The sequence below is a fragment of the Podarcis vaucheri genome, assembly GCF_965113315.1.
Source record: "Podarcis vaucheri genome assembly, chromosome: 7".
NCBI classification, from domain to species: domain Eukaryota; kingdom Metazoa; phylum Chordata; class Lepidosauria; order Squamata; family Lacertidae; genus Podarcis; species Podarcis vaucheri.
The window spans coordinates 70,471,808-70,490,021 of NC_138765.1; the positions used below are offsets into that span (position 1 = coordinate 70,471,808).

Below are 18,214 nucleotides of genomic sequence, written 5' to 3' on the forward strand. Positions count from 1 at the left end.
CAGAAATTGCTAGACTACATGGTGACTAATGTTTTCAGAATAAAGTCACCTTGGTGAGGAATACTATTCTGAGGAAGAACCGAGAAAAACAATTGATTATAGATAGGAAAACAATAGTGGTGTTTAAGGATATTCCCAATCATTTTTTATGCAAGAGAAATGTTTACAAAGAATGGGGGGGGAGCTAAAAGTTCCAATGGGAGTGTTCAGAAAGTGTGTCATTTTATTCTAAAGTCAAAAAAATTAAAATTAAGACAGTACAAGAAATGCAGAAATTTGGGAGAAGATATAAGGAGTTGGGGAAGATGGAGGGAGGGGAACAGGAAAGTGAAGAGGATAAACAAGAACAAGAGGGAGAAGAGGCAGATATTTAAGTATAAATAATAAAATAAAATTGTATTTAATTAAATAAATCAAAATGACAATTAAAATTATATCATGGAATGTTAAAGGCACGAAAAACAAAGCAAAAAAATTGAATATGAGTTATTTTAAAAAAAACATAGACATAATCTGTTTACAAGAAATACACGTAACATGGAAACACAATAGAGTTTTAAAGAATAAAAAATTGGGGAATGAATTCATTTCCTCAGATGTGCAAAAGAAGAGAGGAGTTGTTATATATGTCAAAAATAAATATAGTACACAACAAATATTTAAAGATAATGAAGGAAGAATAGTAGGAATACAAGTACAAATAGAAGGAGAAAAAATAATCATAGTCGGGATATATGCGCCAAAATGAAAATAAAGCAGACCGTTACAAAAAATTACAGGAAATATTGATTACATAGAGGAAATACATTAGAGGAAATATTGACTACATAGACTATAATACTATATTGTTGGGAGACTTCAATGAGGTAATCTCCACTGAACTGGATAGAGCAATAAGAAGAATGAAATTGGACCAGGGGAAATTAGCGAATTCTTTTATATCCTTAACAGAGAATAATTAAATTAATGGATATAAGGAGACTAAAAAAAAAAAAAACACCATTAACAAAACAATTCACATATTACTCAGAACCAAAACAAAGGTGGAGCCGGATACATCAAATTTGGATATCAAAAGAACCAACTACAAGAGTGGTGAAAGCTGAAATTTTACCAAAGACATTATCAGATCATAATGTTACTGCAATGGAACGGAAGACTAAAGATCCAACAGCTAGGAAGTGGAGAATAAATGACGAATTGTTAGACAATACAGAAATATTAGAAAGAATTAAAAAATATCTAAGTACATACTTTGAATTAAACCTAAATAAAGGTACAGACATAAATGTAGTCTGGGATGCAAGTAAAGCTGTTATGGAGGATTCTTCCTGCAACTGAATTGTATCCAAAATAGGGAAAGGGGAAATAATAAAGTAGAAATATTAAATAAAATAAAAGATACAGAAAACCAGATGGTTAGGAAACCAGAGGACCCCAAAGTAAAACAAGCAAGTAAATTGCTGCAAATGAAACTATCTATGATTATAAATCAGGAGGTGGAATGGTAAATTAAACTACTAAAACAGCAAAATTTTGAATCAGCAAACAAAACTGGAAAATGGTTAGCTTGGCAACTAAAGAAAAAACAAGGACAGAAGATCATAAATACAATAAAAGACAATAATGAAATGCTAGATAATCCCAAAGAAATAAGGAACGTTTTCCTTAAATTTTACAAAGAACTATATAAGAAAGAAAATGAGGAGAAGATAAGAAAACATAAACTGAGGGCAATTTCCCAAGAAAGAAGAGAACAACTAGAAAAACCAGTATCAGAAGAAAAGATTATAGATGCAATTAAGCAAGGAAAGAATGGGAAGGCCCCAGGGCCTGGTGGCATACCAATAAAATATTATAAGAAATTAAGTCAAATTAAGTCCTCTCACTAAAGGAAATAATGAATAATATAATGGAAAAAAGCAGATTCCCAATAAATGGGAATTTAAATAAATGGACACATTCTACTCATGTAAGAACGTGCTGATTCCCAGACCGTCAACGGGCCGGATTGAGAATGCGATTGGGCCGCATCCGGCCCATGGGCCTTAGCTTGCCTACCACTGCCATACATGCTGTGAGACTGCAACTCCCAGTAGTCACAAGGCAGGGATGAGTGAATCCTTCTCATTTTTCCACACTTACCTTCAGTTCTCTACCCGCCCAGGGTTTCCAGCCTCGTTGCTTGGCTATGAGACCATATTTGCTTTCCTGAAGAAACCATGATGCAAACAAAATATGGCTTTGTGTGAATAATTTATTTCTCTCTATTTGTGTCCTTCTATAGGCTGAAAGGAAGCCCTTGTTGAATGTGATAATATCTTCATCGCATCATCATCAAGTGAATTCATTGATTTTACTCATTTCATTATGCATGTTGGATTAAGCAGTATATGAATAACTTAAATCTATAAACTGTTATTATTATAACTGTTATAATTATTAATTAAATATACAGTGTGGTACCTCTGGTTACATACGCTTCAGGTTAAAGACTCCGCTAACCCGGAAACAGTACCTCTGGTTAAGAACTTTGCTTCAGGATGAGAACAGAAATCGTGCTCTGGTGGCACAGCGGCAGCTGGAGGCCCCATTAGCTAAAGTGGTGCTTCAGGTTAAGAACAGTTTCAGGTTAAGAACGGACCTTCAGAACGAATTAAGTACTTAACCCGAGGTACCACTGTACTGCCCTTCATGAAAGTATCTCATGGTGGTTCACAGCAAAAAAATACAAGATAAAAATCCAAAATACACAATGAAAGCAAGAACAAAGCATACCAATAACACCTTTAAAATATATAGAAATGTATTTGCCTGGTGCATATAGATACGTATTATTAACTCTAATAATAATAATAATAATAATAATAATAATAATAATAATAATAATAATACATTTCTTAATCACCTTTCCCATAAGAACATAAAAAGGACCTGCTGGCTCAGCTAACAGCTCATCCAGTCCCCAACTTACACAGTGAATGGCATTATGGTAAGACAGTGAAGACCTCGAAGCTTCAATGGACTGTCAAATCCAGGTGAAATTACACACCTGGAAACATCATAGTAAATTGCCCAGGAGAGGAGAGACAGGGAAGGAATCCCTATAACTCCATTCAACCCCAGCAGGAGGTTCTGGAAAAGCTCCATTTCTCCGTTCCAAAGAGTGAGACACAAACACTGAGCCTAAACTGTCAGCATTTGCTGCTGTTTAACTCCACCAGTGGTATCTATACACAGCGGGTTGTAGGTTGGCTGATGAACTATTTCCCAATTACAACACAGACTTCCATGTAGATGTGATATCCATCAGAATACCAAGAACAATTTTATGGGTCTTGACAGTGGCAAAATTAGTGGTACCCTATTTAGGAATTTCAAGTCCAGCCACCGAACTATCCAGCTCCATGTAAAGCTTTTCAGTTTTACATACCCTGGGTGTTTGTTGACTGAAGTTCCAAACATCCCCACCGAGCTTAACCCAATAGTCAGGAATGGTGGGAGTTCTAGTCCAAGGTGGAAGAGGACTTGTGCGCACTTCCTGGCGCAAGATTTCCAAGGCTTCCGACATGAGTCCCATTCCTACCCAAACCCTGGATATTCAAATCATGGGCTTTGAACTTCCAGTTTTACCACCGCCATTTGAAGGAGTGCAATATCAACTCTCCAGAGAGGTCGTGAGCTTTGAGAGGCAAAAAGAGGTTACGCTAGGGCAAAAGCAAGGTTATGCTAGGGGCTGGGGGTCTGTCTGTGTTCAGAGGCGTAGGGGGGAGCCCAGTATTCGTTGTGGAAAAGAAAACGACGAATCAGCATGGCCTTCAAGTGGATTATCGCCTCTTGAACAAGGTAACTGTACCCGTAGCCTTCCCCATGCCCAGAATTGACGATGTTTTGACGCGTGTGAGGCAGGGGAAAAATATACCAAACTGGACCTAAGGGGAGCATACAATCTGACTAGAGTGAGAGAGGGGACGAATGGAAGATGACCATGTTCTGCACCCTGGGGGCGTTTGAGTATCTCATCATGCCGTTTGGATTGCAATCGGGATCCGCCTGCTTTCAAGCCTTTATGCACCACGTGTTGGGGCCCCTGCTGTATAAGAATTGGGTGGCCTTTTTGGAGGACGTTTTGATCTTCTCTGAAAATGAAGCACAGCACGTGAAAGACGTCAGGCAGGTGCTAGAGAGTTTGAAGAAGCATCAGTTGTAGATCAAGCTGGAGAAATGCCAATTCCATGCTCGAGAAGTGGAGTTCCTGGGGTACCGACTGTCAGACAAGGGGCTGGCCATGGAGCCGGAGAAGGTGAAAGCAGTGCTGTAATGGAAGAGTCCCAAAACAAAGAAGGATGTGCTGAGGTTCCTAGGTTTCAGCAACTTCTACAGGAAGTTCATCAAGAACTTTGCTCACTTGACAGCACCCATAACAGCTTGTCTCAGTGGCAAGAAGAACTTTGCGTGGACCAAGGGAGTGCAGCAGTGCTTTGAAAGGTTAAAGAAGGCTTTCGCCTCTGAGGAGCAGCTCCTGCACGTGGATCTGGGGAAGCCACTGAGAGTGGAGATGGACGCTTCAGACCGCACCATCGGAGCAGTACTCTTGCAACAAGGGTCAGGGGAGGACTGAAGACCTTGTGCGTTTTTCTCCATGAAACTGAGCAACTCAGAGCAAAACTACACTATTTATGACAAAGAATTGCTAGCCATTTATGCGGCCTTTAGGCAGTGGAGACGCTTTTTGATTGGGGTGCAGCACCAGATCCAGGTCTGAACGGACCAGAAGAACTTGGAATACTGGCAGACAGCATGTGTGCTCAACCAGAGACAGGTCCGGTGGTCACAGACGTTCTCACAGTATCACTTTGAGATACAATACTTTCCGGGGGGGGGGATGTGAGGACGGATGTACTTTCCAGAAAACCTGAGTCTATGGAAGGGGAAGGACCTTGTGTGGCCCAGCACATGTTCCCAGAAGACCGATGGTCGTGTGAGGGAGCACTGGTAGGGGAGCAAGAATTGGTTGGGCTCACCAGACACGATGAGTTTGCTCAGACTAAATTAGGAAGCTCAGCGATGGAAAGGGGGAAATGGGGGGGGGTTGAGGAAAAAGGAGGGCTCTTGTACTACAAAGGGGCATGGTATGCACCAGGAGAGGCATTGAGGGCCAAAATTCTTAGGCAGCTCCATGACAACTCCACAGCCGGGGATTTTGGGCAGCATAAGACCATGCTACTAGTCACCAGACAGTTCTGGTGACCCGAGGTGGCCCATTTTTGGAGGTTTACATCAATACAAAGGACAGAATTGATAAAATATGTGAACTAATAGGTTTTCCTTTGATATATTTTTTAAGCAGAGGAATCTTCGAAAGTTGATCAAATCATAGATCTATTCTAATTGCCTCTACTGAGTTTTTTGTAGTGTTTGCTGCCACCTTGGTCTCCAGACCCTTGATCAGTCCAATCTCCTTCCTCTGCACAAATTCCAGCTTATCAATTATCCTAATTAATTTGTAGCGCCCCTAACTGGACACAGTTCTCCTGGTCTAGGCAAAATGGAATGGAACTATTACTTCTCTTGATCAGGACACTATAATTCTGTTGATTCAGCCTAGAACAGCATTAGCAGTGCAGATCTCCAGCCAACGAATGTGTACTAAAAGGAAAATGTAAGAGGAAATGTTCATAAAATGCATATATTAGTGAATATAATATAGAAATGTAATATAATAGAGCAAATTGCTTGTAATCCATACAAAGTAAACATGTTGCTTAGGAAAATTTCACATTAAACTGCTGATGAATTTTCATGAGGAATTCCCCGCTGCCCCAAAAACCCACATATTTCTACAGAATTGTGAAGAACTGAACAGAAGATTGGAAAAATGAGAAACTATCAGAAGCTGACACTGGCAGATTCTCCCCTCTTTATGAATGGCTCACAAATTCAAGATATTTCCTCTCATACGTCTTTGACAAAGTCTACAATGCTGTCCATTAATTCAACTGCAGCAGGGAATGCAAAGATGAATCCTTTGAAGAAGTTTATCATCCCATGAAACCCATTCTCAACATGGAACCAACTAACTTTCACTCCATTGTCCTCCAGACGTTTCTTGTACAGCAGTACGTCGTCTCGTACTACGTCGTACTCGCAGCTCACCAATAGGGTTTCAGGAAGCTTCTGGATGACAGAGTCCTCAGCAAAGAGGCAAGAAATATCAGGTTCCAATATCTCTCGCAATTGCCTATAGACTTCAGGTTCATAAGGAGCAAGTGGGACTTGTTTGTAGCCTCTCTCCTTAAATCTCTCTGGAAGGTTGTCTGGACTCACCCACTTCCCATATTTCAGTCTCATTGAATCTGGCACGTGAGAGCCCTTCAGCAGCTGCCCTGCCAAAGAAGTGTCCTTGCCAATACACTTCATTCCAAAGTAAGCAACATCTTCCCGGAACAAGGGGGGCATTGAGCTGTTCTGCTGATAGGAAGGCAGGTTGAAGTCTATAGCCTGGAATTTCCCATAGATCAGCACTTGAGCCCGTAGTTTTGGAAGGTCTGATCTCTCCACCAATTTCTGGGCAACAGCAGTAGCATAATTGCCCCCCGCACTGTCCCCACCAACGATAATCTTGGAAGGATCCACCCCATGGGAAACTGCATTTTGAATTAAGTGTATGGTAGCAGCATGGCAGTCCTTGTACTGAGCGGGAGGAAGATGCTCAGGAGACAGGCGGTAGCTGCAGAATAAAACAGAAGCAAAGAGGTAAGCTTCCAGAACCTTTTCCAAACGCATGATCACATAGGATTACAAGAAGAGCCTTCTGGATCAGTTATAGCCGATACAATGAGGGTGACAGCCAGCTGGCTTATGCCCTTAAAAAACCAACTTTACCAGCTAACAAAAGAGTGTAGGGAACGCTGGGGAAGCAGAACCGTGCAGGATTGGATCCAGCTGGTGGAAGACCATTTGCCACTTGCAACTTTCCCTCCTCCTCCTGTTTAGATGCAGGGGGCGTTTCCCAGTCTCTTCCTGATTATATATTTAAAAGCCCTAACTGAACATTAGCCCCACTCCCAGATTGATCCCAGGCTGGATCTGGGTTGGGTGGTCTCCAAGTTGAGACTGATCTGGAGGCCCTGGTTAGCGGTGCTGTGCAAGGCCTTATGCCCAGTTCATAGTCCCCCCCCCCCCCCGGAAGTGAGCATGTTCATGTCTTAAGCACATGAAGCTCTTATTTTCAATCACAGAACAGAATGTTGACAGCTTTCATGGGGAGCCTCTTTCTCCTGCAGGGAATATGGCAGGGATGCCAGCCTGAAATACAGCAGCATGCTGGGCCCCTACACTCTTTCCCTAAGAAAGGCCATGGTGTTGTGTTTACTCACCCAACAGACACAACCACTGAATCAGTCTCCTTGGCAATCTTGCTGCAGACATCTTCGTAGAATGCTAGCAAGTTGGGAGGGAAATTCAAAATTGGGAAGCAATTATGTGGAAGATATACCTAACGAAAGGAAGCTGTTTCACAACAGCTGTTTTGCAAAGTAATCTTCCCTTTCATACAATATTGGTACATGCAATATTCACTGACATAAGCCTTTTTATGCATTGTGAACATCCCATTCCTAGAGAGCTGCGTTGTAAGCGTCAGAGACTGACTTTGGGTTCACAAATTGCTTCCCAAACTGCAAATTAAATAGGTTCACATATAAAAACAAATTGAACAAAATTACAACCTCCCACCCACCTCCCCCAGACACCAACAAATCTTCAACTTAAGAGATATGGGGCATGGTGTCGGGGATCCAGCAGGGTCAGACGCTTGGGAGTGGTCTGATTCTGAGAATGAGGCTGACTCTGAGAATGAGAGATCGCAGCCTCAGGCAAGGCAAGGGTGGGTTTACTTATCCCCCCTTCCTTCTCAGTCTTAGGAAGCCGGAAGAGTAACAAAGGCAGGGAGTTTGCGGCTTCAGGATGTGGGGGGGGGGAGATCTCCTGGAAGAGGATACTAGAGTAGAGCTCTCAGAGGAATCTTCGCTGGACAGCCAGGGGGGAGGATGCCCAAATTCTACTCGCAGCAGGTTGGAGTGGAAGGTGAAAATGCTAAGTAAGGGGGAAAGGGGAAGGATCATATCTTGTTTCCCTTTGTGCTGTCTGAGAAACGGAAACTCAGACTAAGCACTTCGTATCAGAGAATGACAGGCGTTTGCCACACTCTGTAATTTTGAACTGTAAACAAACGTACATAAATCTTCCAGAGGCTCATTAATTCTTATCAGAGCTGTTTGCCTGCCTGAGATCATTACACACAGATCCATGAGTTGCAAGCTTTCATTGAATTGAGATATTATTGTTTGTATTCATATATGCACACCTATTTCAATCTTAAGACATAGGAAAAACAAACTTGTTATAAGAACCTCCCAAATCTCCACCTTAGAAGAAATCTGCCTAGCTGTTGAAGTGAGGGAGCATGGGAGTTGTATTCAAGGAAGCAAGATCTTGGAGGGGCACAGGTGCCCCCATTCCCCCAAATATGAATGTCTGTAGCAATAGCAAGCTCTTGCAAGAGGTTGTGTCACCAGTCTCCTGACTCCCAATTTCTTCATGTGTCACTTAATCCTAGCCTTCCTCCCTCCCGCAGTTCCTGCTTTATAGGCTGTTGCAATGGAAGGCTACTGAATGGGACTTGTTAATTGCCAACATATTACATTGCAATTGGTCTTCTGAGATGAAATCTGGTGCGAGTCCAGTTCTCCCAATCACTCATTTCGTTATCCTTGAGGGATAGGAAAGAGCCACTCTGGCTTAGGCCAAAGGCCCAGCCAGCCCAGCCCAGGCCAACCAGCAGGAAGCCCACAAAGAGAGCCTGTCTACAACAGCACTTTGCTCACCTGCATGGGGAAATCTCGGGCGTGATGGCAAGAAATATGGGGAACTGTGATAACAAGTTTGTTGTTTTGTGTTTCTGAAAGTGGCACTGCTATTTGCAAACTTCTAAAATTGTGATTGGTTTTGTGAGACTGGCGTAGGTCCAGTTTTGGGTTACGGGTTTCGGAAAGTTGACCTGTGTATACAGATAAATTAGCACATGTGGGTGTGGTGGGTGAGTGTGGGATTTGGTCGGGTGCAAATGAGGGGGTGCCTGGGGGTGGGATAGCGGCTGGGTTGGTAAGCAGAGCAATCAGGAATAGCAACCTATTAGATACATGTTTGTGAACCTCTTTGAGGTTCTATGAAATCAAGTGTTATATGAATTTTATGAAAAGAATGAGTCAGTATCAGCAGTGGGGGGCATCTGTCCCTCCCCCAGGGCTGCTTGCTGGAGTGCAGCTCCCCAGAACCCTGACCATTGGCAACTAGAGATGTCGGATCTGGGAAGCCATGACAACAAGAGGGTCCATTTCTATAAATTAACATATGCAAATCCAAAGCACACATGTGCCCCTTGTCTCTTCAGGAACTTCCACCAACACTCTTGTATTTCAGCCCTGTAAACCTCTCTTCCAATGATATCTGAAGCCCTTCTACCCAGAAAGCAGATTCCAACTAAGCATTAGAAACACCTTTCTGATGGTAAGAGTTGTTCGACAGGGAACCGCCTCCCTTGGGAGGTGGCGAGCTCTCTTTGACTGGAGGTTTGACAATAGAGGTTTCACACCATTTCTAGGATTCTACATGGGCTTACTTGAGTTCAGTGGGGCTTGCCTCTAGGTAAGTGTTCATAGGTTCACAGCTTTAATCTCTTACCGATGCTTCCAATCATCCCAGCACCTCCATGGAAGAACACAAATCCTTTCCTTGGGCCAGCAGATGGTGTTTTGGGCTGATAAACCCTCACAGGCACCCCGTCGAAATGCAGATCTTTGGCAGAGAGGCTGGGATCCGCTCTTGGATTCCAGAAATTCATGAGGAAGCGGATAACGGCAACCTGTCTGCAGACACCCAGCAGTTCAAGACACTTCCCCTGTTGGGCAAAGGAAAAGTCTCATGAAAATAGTGCCCACATTTGCAAGCTATTCACAGTGGGTGGTATCCAAATAAGTCCTATTTAAAGTAGACCCATGGAAATGAATGAGCCCATGTTAGCCAAGTCGATTAATTTCAATTGGTCAGCTTAGAATTGGTCACCCCAACCTAAACACCCACCAAGGTACAGAGGCAAAAGAAGCTGGGAAACAAGCTAAGCTTTGGAGAAACAATCCACAATCTCCTTGCTTGCCTATGAGGCAATATGTGCTTTCCTGAAGAAATCATGACATAAAGAAAATATGGCTTTCTCTCTCTATGTGTGTCCTTCTATAGGCTGAAAGGAAGCCCTTATTGAAAGTGATAATATCTTCATCACATCATCAAGTGAATTCATTGATTTTACTGATTTCATTATGCATGTTGGATTAAGCAGTATATGAATTTCTTAAATATATAAACTGTTATTTATTTATTTTAATTTAATAAATATACTGCCATTCATGAAAGTATCTCATGGTTGTTCACAGCAAAAAAATGCAAGATAAAAACCCAAAATACACAATGAAAGAACAAAGCAAACCAATAACACCTTTAAAAGATATAGAAATGTTTTTGCCTGGTGCCTACAGATAAGTATTATTAACTCTAATAATAATAATAATACATTTTTTAATCACGTTTCCCATAAGAACATAAGAAGGACCTGCTGGCTCAACTAACGGCTCATTCAGTCCCCAACTTACCGCAGTGAATGCCATTATGGCAAGACAGTGAAGAGCTCGAAGCTTTAATGGACTGTCAAATCCAGGTGGAATTTCACTCCTGGAAAGATCATAGTAAATTGCCCAGGAGAGGAGAGACAGGGAAGGAATCCCTATAACGCCAATCAACGCCAGCAGCAGGCTCTGAAGAAGCTCCATTTCTCCGTTCCAGAGAGTGAGACGCAAACACTGAGCCTAAACTGTCAGCATTTGCGGCTGTTTAACTCCACCAGTGGTATCTATACACAGCCAGTTGTAGGTTGGTTGATGAACTATTTCACAATTAGAACACAGACTTCCATGTAGATGTGATATCCATCAGAACACCAGGAACAATTTCCTGAGTCAGGTTGGCACAATTAGTGGTACCCTATTCAGGAATTTCAAGTCCAGCCACCGAACCATCCAGCTCCACGTAAAGCTCTTCTGTTTTACATACCCCAGGTGTTTGTTGACCTAAGTTCAAAACATCACCACACAGCTTAACCCAATAGTCAGGAATGGTGGGAGTTTTACCGCCGCCATTTGAAGGAGCGCAGAATCAACTCTCTGGAGAGATCCTGAGCTTTGAGAGTCAAAAAGAGGTTACGCTAGGGAAACAGTGAACCTCATAACCCAAAGAGTTAAATCCTTGGGGCTGGGGGGCTGGCTGTGTTCAGAGGTGTCTCTCCTGTGTGCACAGCGGACCTGTCAGGGTTTGGCAAGGAGGCAGGATTGAAGATACGAATGCTAGGATCCATTCTGACCTACAAAGCGATGCCACAGGCTCCGAAAGGTGAAGCGGTAAAGCATTCCGAGGCTGAGGATTAAACACCCGCATCCCAAAACAAAAGAAAAAGCAGAACAGAAGCAAAATAATAAGGAGGTACGGGGGAGAGTTATAACAATTTGGGAGCTAAGGAAATCCTTCCTGACGCTAGTGGAGAAAATGACGCAAGGGATAAAATCGGTATGCGTGAGTCAGCGTTTTAAAAAGAACGTCTGCTGAGTAACAAGAAGGAAAAGAGTCTCAGCTCCTAGAAGGGCTAAAGAGACAAAATAAAGCTAAACAAATAAATTTAATTGGGAGATATAGGACAATTTTTCAAATACCCATGAAACTCAGTACATTTGTGAGGAACTCAGTGACGCGCAGTGTAAATTCATAATGCAGAGTTTTAAAGAATAAAACATTTTGTAACCTTCCCTACGTGGCAACAGAGGAGGAATTAGAACTGCTACTTCTCTCCTATTGTTTGCGACTATGTGATGCTGTGTATAACGACAGAGCTGATTGTGAACTGAATAGGAGGGGGACTGAGGTCTGGGGAAACGCAAGGTGTTGATATGAATGGAATGCAATCTGACAGATATTGACTATATGAGGTATTTGATTGTATACTTGTTTGAGTTAAGTTGCTTATTAAGAGAGGAAATTAAGACTATCATTGTGTACCATTGTGTGTGATAAACGAGGAAGTAGGAGAGATAGAGATACCCTGTGGTGAATGAGGGGAAAGCAGAGAAAATAAGTGTCTTGGCAAACAGGGTAAAATAAGCCTTCAGTGGAGGTTAGTGGAACTGCATCTTGGAAAATTATTTATTAATTAAAGAAACATGAGTAAGACAGCAAAAATAACAACACCAGGCAAGAGAAGGACATCAAAAGCTGAGATAGAAGGGGAGGGAGATTTTGCAAAAATATTGGCAAAAATAAGAGAAATCAGGAGAGAAGTAAAGGAAAGTGAAAAAATATTGGGGAAAAGTTATTGGAAGTGGCTTCAGATTTATCAGGACAAATGAAAGAATTGAAAGTAAAAATACAAACAGTAGAGGAAAAATCGGAAAAAATGCAAATAGAAATGAGGGAAAATAAAAAAAGAAGGGTAAAGAATGAAAGGGCAAATAGAAGAACTTTCAAAAACACAAGAAAATACATTAGACAATCTAGCATTTCTTGAAATGAACCAAAAAGCACAGAACTTGAAATCTCGCGGACTTCCAGAGAAAGATGGGGAGAATGTGAGAGAAAGACTTATCACAGAAATTGCTAGATTACATGGTGACTAATGTTTTCGGAATAAAAGTCACCTTGGTCCAAGCAAGACAAAAAAGAAATACCTTGGAGATTGTTTAGCAATCTTTAACTCACCAAAAGTGAGGAATACTATTCTGAGGAAGAGCCGAGAAAAACAATTGATTATAGATAGGAAAACAATTGTGGTGTTTAAGGATATTCCCAATCATTTTTTACGCAAGAGAAATGTTTACAAAGAATTGGGGGGGGGGGATAGCTGACAAAATAAAGGTCTAATGGGCGTATCCAAAAGGGGTGTCATTTTATTCTAAAGTCAAAAAATTTAAAATTAAGACAGTACAAGAAATGCAGAAATTTGGGAGAAGATATAAGGAGTTGGGGAAGATGGAGGGAGGGGAACAGGAAAGTGAAGAGGATATTAATACTAAGGATATTAACACGAGGAATATAATTAACATTTTGGAGAAGTTGCAAGAGGATATTAATACTAAAGCACTTTTAATTTTTTGTGGACGCCGAGAAAGCTTCTGACAATATTTCTTGGAGTTTTATGAAGAAAAATCTTCAGGGGATGGGGGTCGGTCAAGGGTTTGAAAATGGTATAGGTGCAATTTATTCAGAACAAAAGGCCAAATTAATAGTTAACAACGTGGTAACAGAGGAATTTAAGATAGAGAAAGGGACACGACAAGGTTGCCCAATTTCCCTACTACTTTTTATTTCCGTCCTGGAGGTTTTGTTAAACATGATAAGAAGGGACCATCTGACTAAAGGTACAATGGTCGGAGCTAAACAATACAAATTGAAAGCTTTTGCAGATGATCTGGTATTGACATTACAGGAACCAGAATCTAGCACTAAAAGAGTATTAGAACTGATCCAGGAGTTTGGCCATCTGGCAGGATTTAAGTTGAATAAATTAAAAACTAAAGTTCTCGAGAAAAACTTAACAATGACTGAAAGAGAGAGGTTTCAGAATGAGACAGGTTTAACAGTGGTCAAGAAGGTGAAATATTTGGGAATTAATATGACAGCTAAAAACAGGAACTTATTTAAGGACAATTATGAAAAATGTTGGTCGGATGTCAAAAAGGACTTAGAAATATGGTCAAACTTGAAGCTTTTCTTGTTGGGCCGAATTGCTGTTATTAAGATGAATGTATTGCCAAGAATGTTGTTTTTGTTTCAATCGTTACAAATTTTGGATAAAATGGACTGTTTCAAGAAGTGGCAGAGAGACGTTTCCAAATTTGTCTGGCAGGGCAAGAAACCCAGAATAAAATTTAAAATACTAACTGATGTAAAAGAAAGAGGGGGATTTGCCCTGCCAGACCTTAAACTCTATTATGAATCAGCAGCTTTCTGCTGGTTGAAGGACTGGCTGCTTCTTGAGAACACAGACATTTTGGATTTAGAAGGTTTCAACAATGTTTTTGGGTGGCATGCATATTTATGGTACGACAAGGTTAAAGCACATAAGGCATTTAAAAACCATATTGTCAGGAAAGCATTGTTCAATGTCTGGACACGATACAAAGACTTACTTGAAAATAAAACCCCAAGGTGGTTGTAACCAATGGAGGCAAAAGCTCAAAAAAGGCTCAATATGGAGGCCAAGTGGCCAAAATATTGGGAGATTCTAGAGCAAGGAGGAGACAAACTGAAATTGCAGAGTTTTGAGAAATTAAAAGATAGAGTGCGAGACTGGCTTCATTATTACCAAATAAGAGAGGTATACAATTTAGATAAAAAAATTGGCTTCCAGGTGGAAAAATCAAAGTTGGAAACAGAATTGTTAGAACCCAATACTAAGATACTTTCAAGAATGTATAACTTGCTGTTAAAATGGAATACTCAGGATGAAACGGGAAAATCTGCTATGATTAAATGGGCACAGGATGTTGGACATAACATTATGTTTGCTGACTGGGAACAGTTGTGGACCACAGATATGAAATTTACGGCATGCAATGCCTTAAGAAAGAATATTATGAAAATGATTTACAGGTGGTACATGACACCAGTCAAGCTTGCAAAAATTTATCACTTGCCCGATAATAAATGCTGGAAATGTAAAGAAACAGAAGGTACATTCTTTCACCTTTGGTGGACGTGCCCAAGGATTAAGGCGTTCTGGGAGATGATATATAATGAAATGAAAAAGGTATTTAAATATACAGCACGAGATATTGCTTGGGCATGATCAGCGCGTGAACACCTCATGCTAGACTAAATGATTGGCTCACGTAGCATAGCACTCCCTTTGTTTGCGGGCAGGGACAAGGTTACATTCCTTTGATTGTTACTCTTTTGGGTACGAGACAGAACAAACGCTGTGCTGGAGGAGAGAGGATGAATTATTTTTACTGCACTCAATAAAACATTGCGCTGCAGCGGTCAGAGCTTTTTTCAAGTCATCTTGGTGTGAGACTGATTTTCTTACTGATGCCGAGCTGGTTTCTCGACAGGTCCGGCCGATTTTTCAGGGGGGTTTTTCTGAAGAGCTCTGAGACGATGGGATTGCAAGCACAAGAGGAAGGAACCGACCCTGTGTTGTGATGCCTTTGGCTCTCGCTAGAGAAACGGCGAATCTCCAAAAATTTAAGAACGGACCCTTAGTGTGAGAGAAGTATTTTAAAATTAAAATTTTGAAGAACACACTAAGTGAACGTTGGATGTTGAAGGATTAAATTAAGGAATCCATCCCCGTGGAGGAGTTAAAATGGCGCAGGATACAAAGTCGCAGGAGTAAAGGAAGGATGCAGCTTCTAGCCTGACTGCGTGAGTACATAACAAAAGCCCACGGCAGCTTTTGTCGAGGCAAATAGACTTTTGAATTTGTAAAACAAAGCAACAGATTAAGGACTATCCAGAGACTTTGTTGTTCTCTTTCAGTGAGAGTTATAATTAGAAATGTAATTACCACAGAGCTGATTGAAAGAGCAGCTTGAGACGACTAGTAGAAGTTTAATTTAAAAGAAAACAGGGAAAGCTTGGAAGCTGCGTTAAAAATAACAAAGTTACAGTAAAGACAAGAATAAGGGAAGACTGGCAGAAACGTCTCCTCTCTTTTAAATAAGAACTGCCTAAGAAAAAAGGTTATATTTGACTGCAATGATCCTGGGTTCTCTTTCGATCCTTACTGCTGAGAAATTGGACTTAAGTTAACCCCCTCCTTCCCGTTTCCTTTTTTGTTTTTTGTTTTTGTTTTTTCTCTGTGGGAAAGATTTACATTCAAGTGTCGGAGCTAGAAAAAACCAGAAATAATTGGAATGCGGAAAATATCACCCGATAAACCGTGGGAAAATTTGGAAAATAACTTTAAGTGTTAAAAACGGGGTTTTACACCCCAGTAGACCATAACTGGATATCTACAACATTTTGAATTGGACATTCACATCTTTTATGGACTTGAAAATATAAACAGGAAATGGGGACAGAATTCGGACCAGTGACTTGGTGACAGAGACTGGACCAGTGCTTTCTTCTTTTTTGTGATAGAGACTGAAACAGTGATTTGGTGATAGAGACTGGACCAGTGATCTCCTTTTCTTCAGGGACAGAGATTGAAACAGTGATTTGGTGATAGAGACCGGACCAGTGATTTTGTGACATTGGGATCTAATTGGTTTACAGGTCTGATTTAGATTGTGGATTAAAGCCTGAATTATTAGCCTTACTAGACCTTGGATTAGGACATGGACTAAATTACAGAATATCTTTTACACGAGATGGATTAAACCGGCAAGTGGTGGAAGATTAAAGAAATTAAAAGAAATTGGAACTGAACTACTGCTCTCCCATCAGAATCTACGTGGACTTTAGAAAACCACTTTAACAGGAATAATTCTTATATAAGTAATAATTATTTGAGTCTTGGAGAAATTTACCAAACTTTCAGAGGGTGTTAAGGTTTTAAGGGACGGTTGGGGAAAACACAAACTATATTGTCATATACTATTAATAATACCCTAGGAGGGGGGAACCATTTGAAGAAAAACAAGAGCCTAAGGAAGGTACTAAGGTGTATAAACAAGACTTTAAGATTGCCAAGGTATACTGGGATTATAAGTGAAACTATTTTCTTTGATTTCTGGACATTTTATTATCCAACTGGATCTGTAACTGTATATTATAATAGTACATATTTTCTAGCAGACATTGGTGGTACTCGGAGATATTATGATTGTACTTTAGGATACAGTTGAATTAATTGACTTTAAAGGTAATACTCTGTTTGAAAAATACTCTGTCTGAAAAAAAGGAAATACAATAGAAAGTGATATAAAAGAAATTGTAAGAATATAAAATAAGAAAAACAAAATCGCACGGGTGTAATAAGGTAAATTAAATTAAAGGAGAGCGGTTAAGACATAGTGTAATAAGGTAAATTAAAGGAGAGTGTTTTAACTTTTCCTTAGCTTTTAAACAATCAAGTCCGAATTTGCAGGGTATATTCCAACTTCTTTTAAACTCCTTTCAGCGCTTCCGCTTTAGTAAGTCTTTGCTCAATACTTTAAACAGAGCCGGAAGACTGACTTCCTTTTTAGCGTCTCCCGCTTTCAGCCGAAATTCAAAAATTTAGGTTCAAATAGAGTCTCGAATTTCTTACTCACGAGTATGTTGTTCCAGATCAAATTTTCAAAGAAGAAAGGTCAGCGCTCATCAGCAGCAGCCGCGCGGCTTCACTTCCGCGGAAAGAGCGATGGATTCACAGCACCGCTACCCCCTCCACGTTCCGGAGCCCCTTACGGGGTCCCTTCTGCGTTTCCGAGGTCGCTCCTGGTGCCCGCCGAACCCCACGGCCACGAGCTCACTCTACCCGTGGTTTTTCTGAGTGGGTCGTCGCTGTGCCGCAGCGCACGACCCTTTTCCGCGGAGCCCCTCTTCAGCAGCTGAAGAGGACCGCCATTGCCGTTTCGCGCCGCCTCCGGAAGTCTAACCATCAGGGAGAAAAATTTAACGTAGTAACTGTTTATGCCCCAAATACGAATAAAGCAGAATTTTTCAAAAAACTGGAACAAATATTATTGGACTTAGAGACTCATAAACTGATTTTACTTGGTGACTTAAATGGCGTGCCAATTCCAGAACATGACAGAAGTGTAAAAAGGGGGAAATTGAGCCAAGGGAAATTACCTAAATCGTTTAAAAACCTTGAAGAAAATTTAGACCTGACGGATATCTGGAGACACAAAAACCCATTGACAAAACAATTTACATTTTTCTCAGAGCCACACCAGAGCTGGGGCAGAATAGACCAGATTTGGGTATCAAGAGAACTAGTAACAAGAGCTGCAAAATGTGAAATACAACCCAGAACTCTGTCTGACCATAATTCAATATACCTGGAAATTAAGTGTGGAATTCAGGGTATGTATCGATGGAGAATGAATGAATACTTATTTGAAAACGAAGATGTAACTGAAAAGGCCAAAAACACTTTAAAAGACTTCTTTGAGTTAAACCT

General features: G+C 40.9%; 1 protein-coding gene across 1 annotated transcript; it reads right to left on the reverse strand.

The window, feature by feature from the left end:
• Positions 1 to 5,903: 5,903 nt before the first annotated feature.
• Positions 5,904 to 11,165, reverse strand: LOC309536263 (arylacetamide deacetylase-like 4). The gene is made up of 4 exons (XM_082230299.1): positions 10,710 to 11,165; positions 9,745 to 9,961; positions 7,380 to 7,443; positions 5,904 to 6,730 (listed from the first exon to the last, which is right to left on the reverse strand). Exons 1-4 carry the CDS (start codon positions 10,884 to 10,886, stop codon positions 5,956 to 5,958), a joined length of 1,233 nt encoding a protein of 410 aa, XP_082086425.1. The 5' UTR covers positions 10,887 to 11,165; the 3' UTR covers positions 5,904 to 5,955.
• Positions 11,166 to 18,214: the final 7,049 nt, after the last annotated feature.

Bases quoted from the DNA above. Each gene is read 5' to 3' on its own strand.
- LOC309536263 (XM_082230299.1), bottom strand. From the start codon at position 10,886: ATGGAGCTTCTTCAGAGCCTGCTGCTGGCGTTGATTGGCGTTATAGGG. The intron at 9,962-10,709 runs GTAAGTTGGGGA...TTTGCCCAACAG, and splicing joins CCATAATGGCATTCACTGCG to GGGAAGTGTCTTGAACTGCT. The intron at 7,444-9,744 runs GTAAGAGATTAA...CCAACTTGCTAG, and splicing joins TGGGATGATTGGAAGCATCG to CATTCTACGAAGATGTCTGC.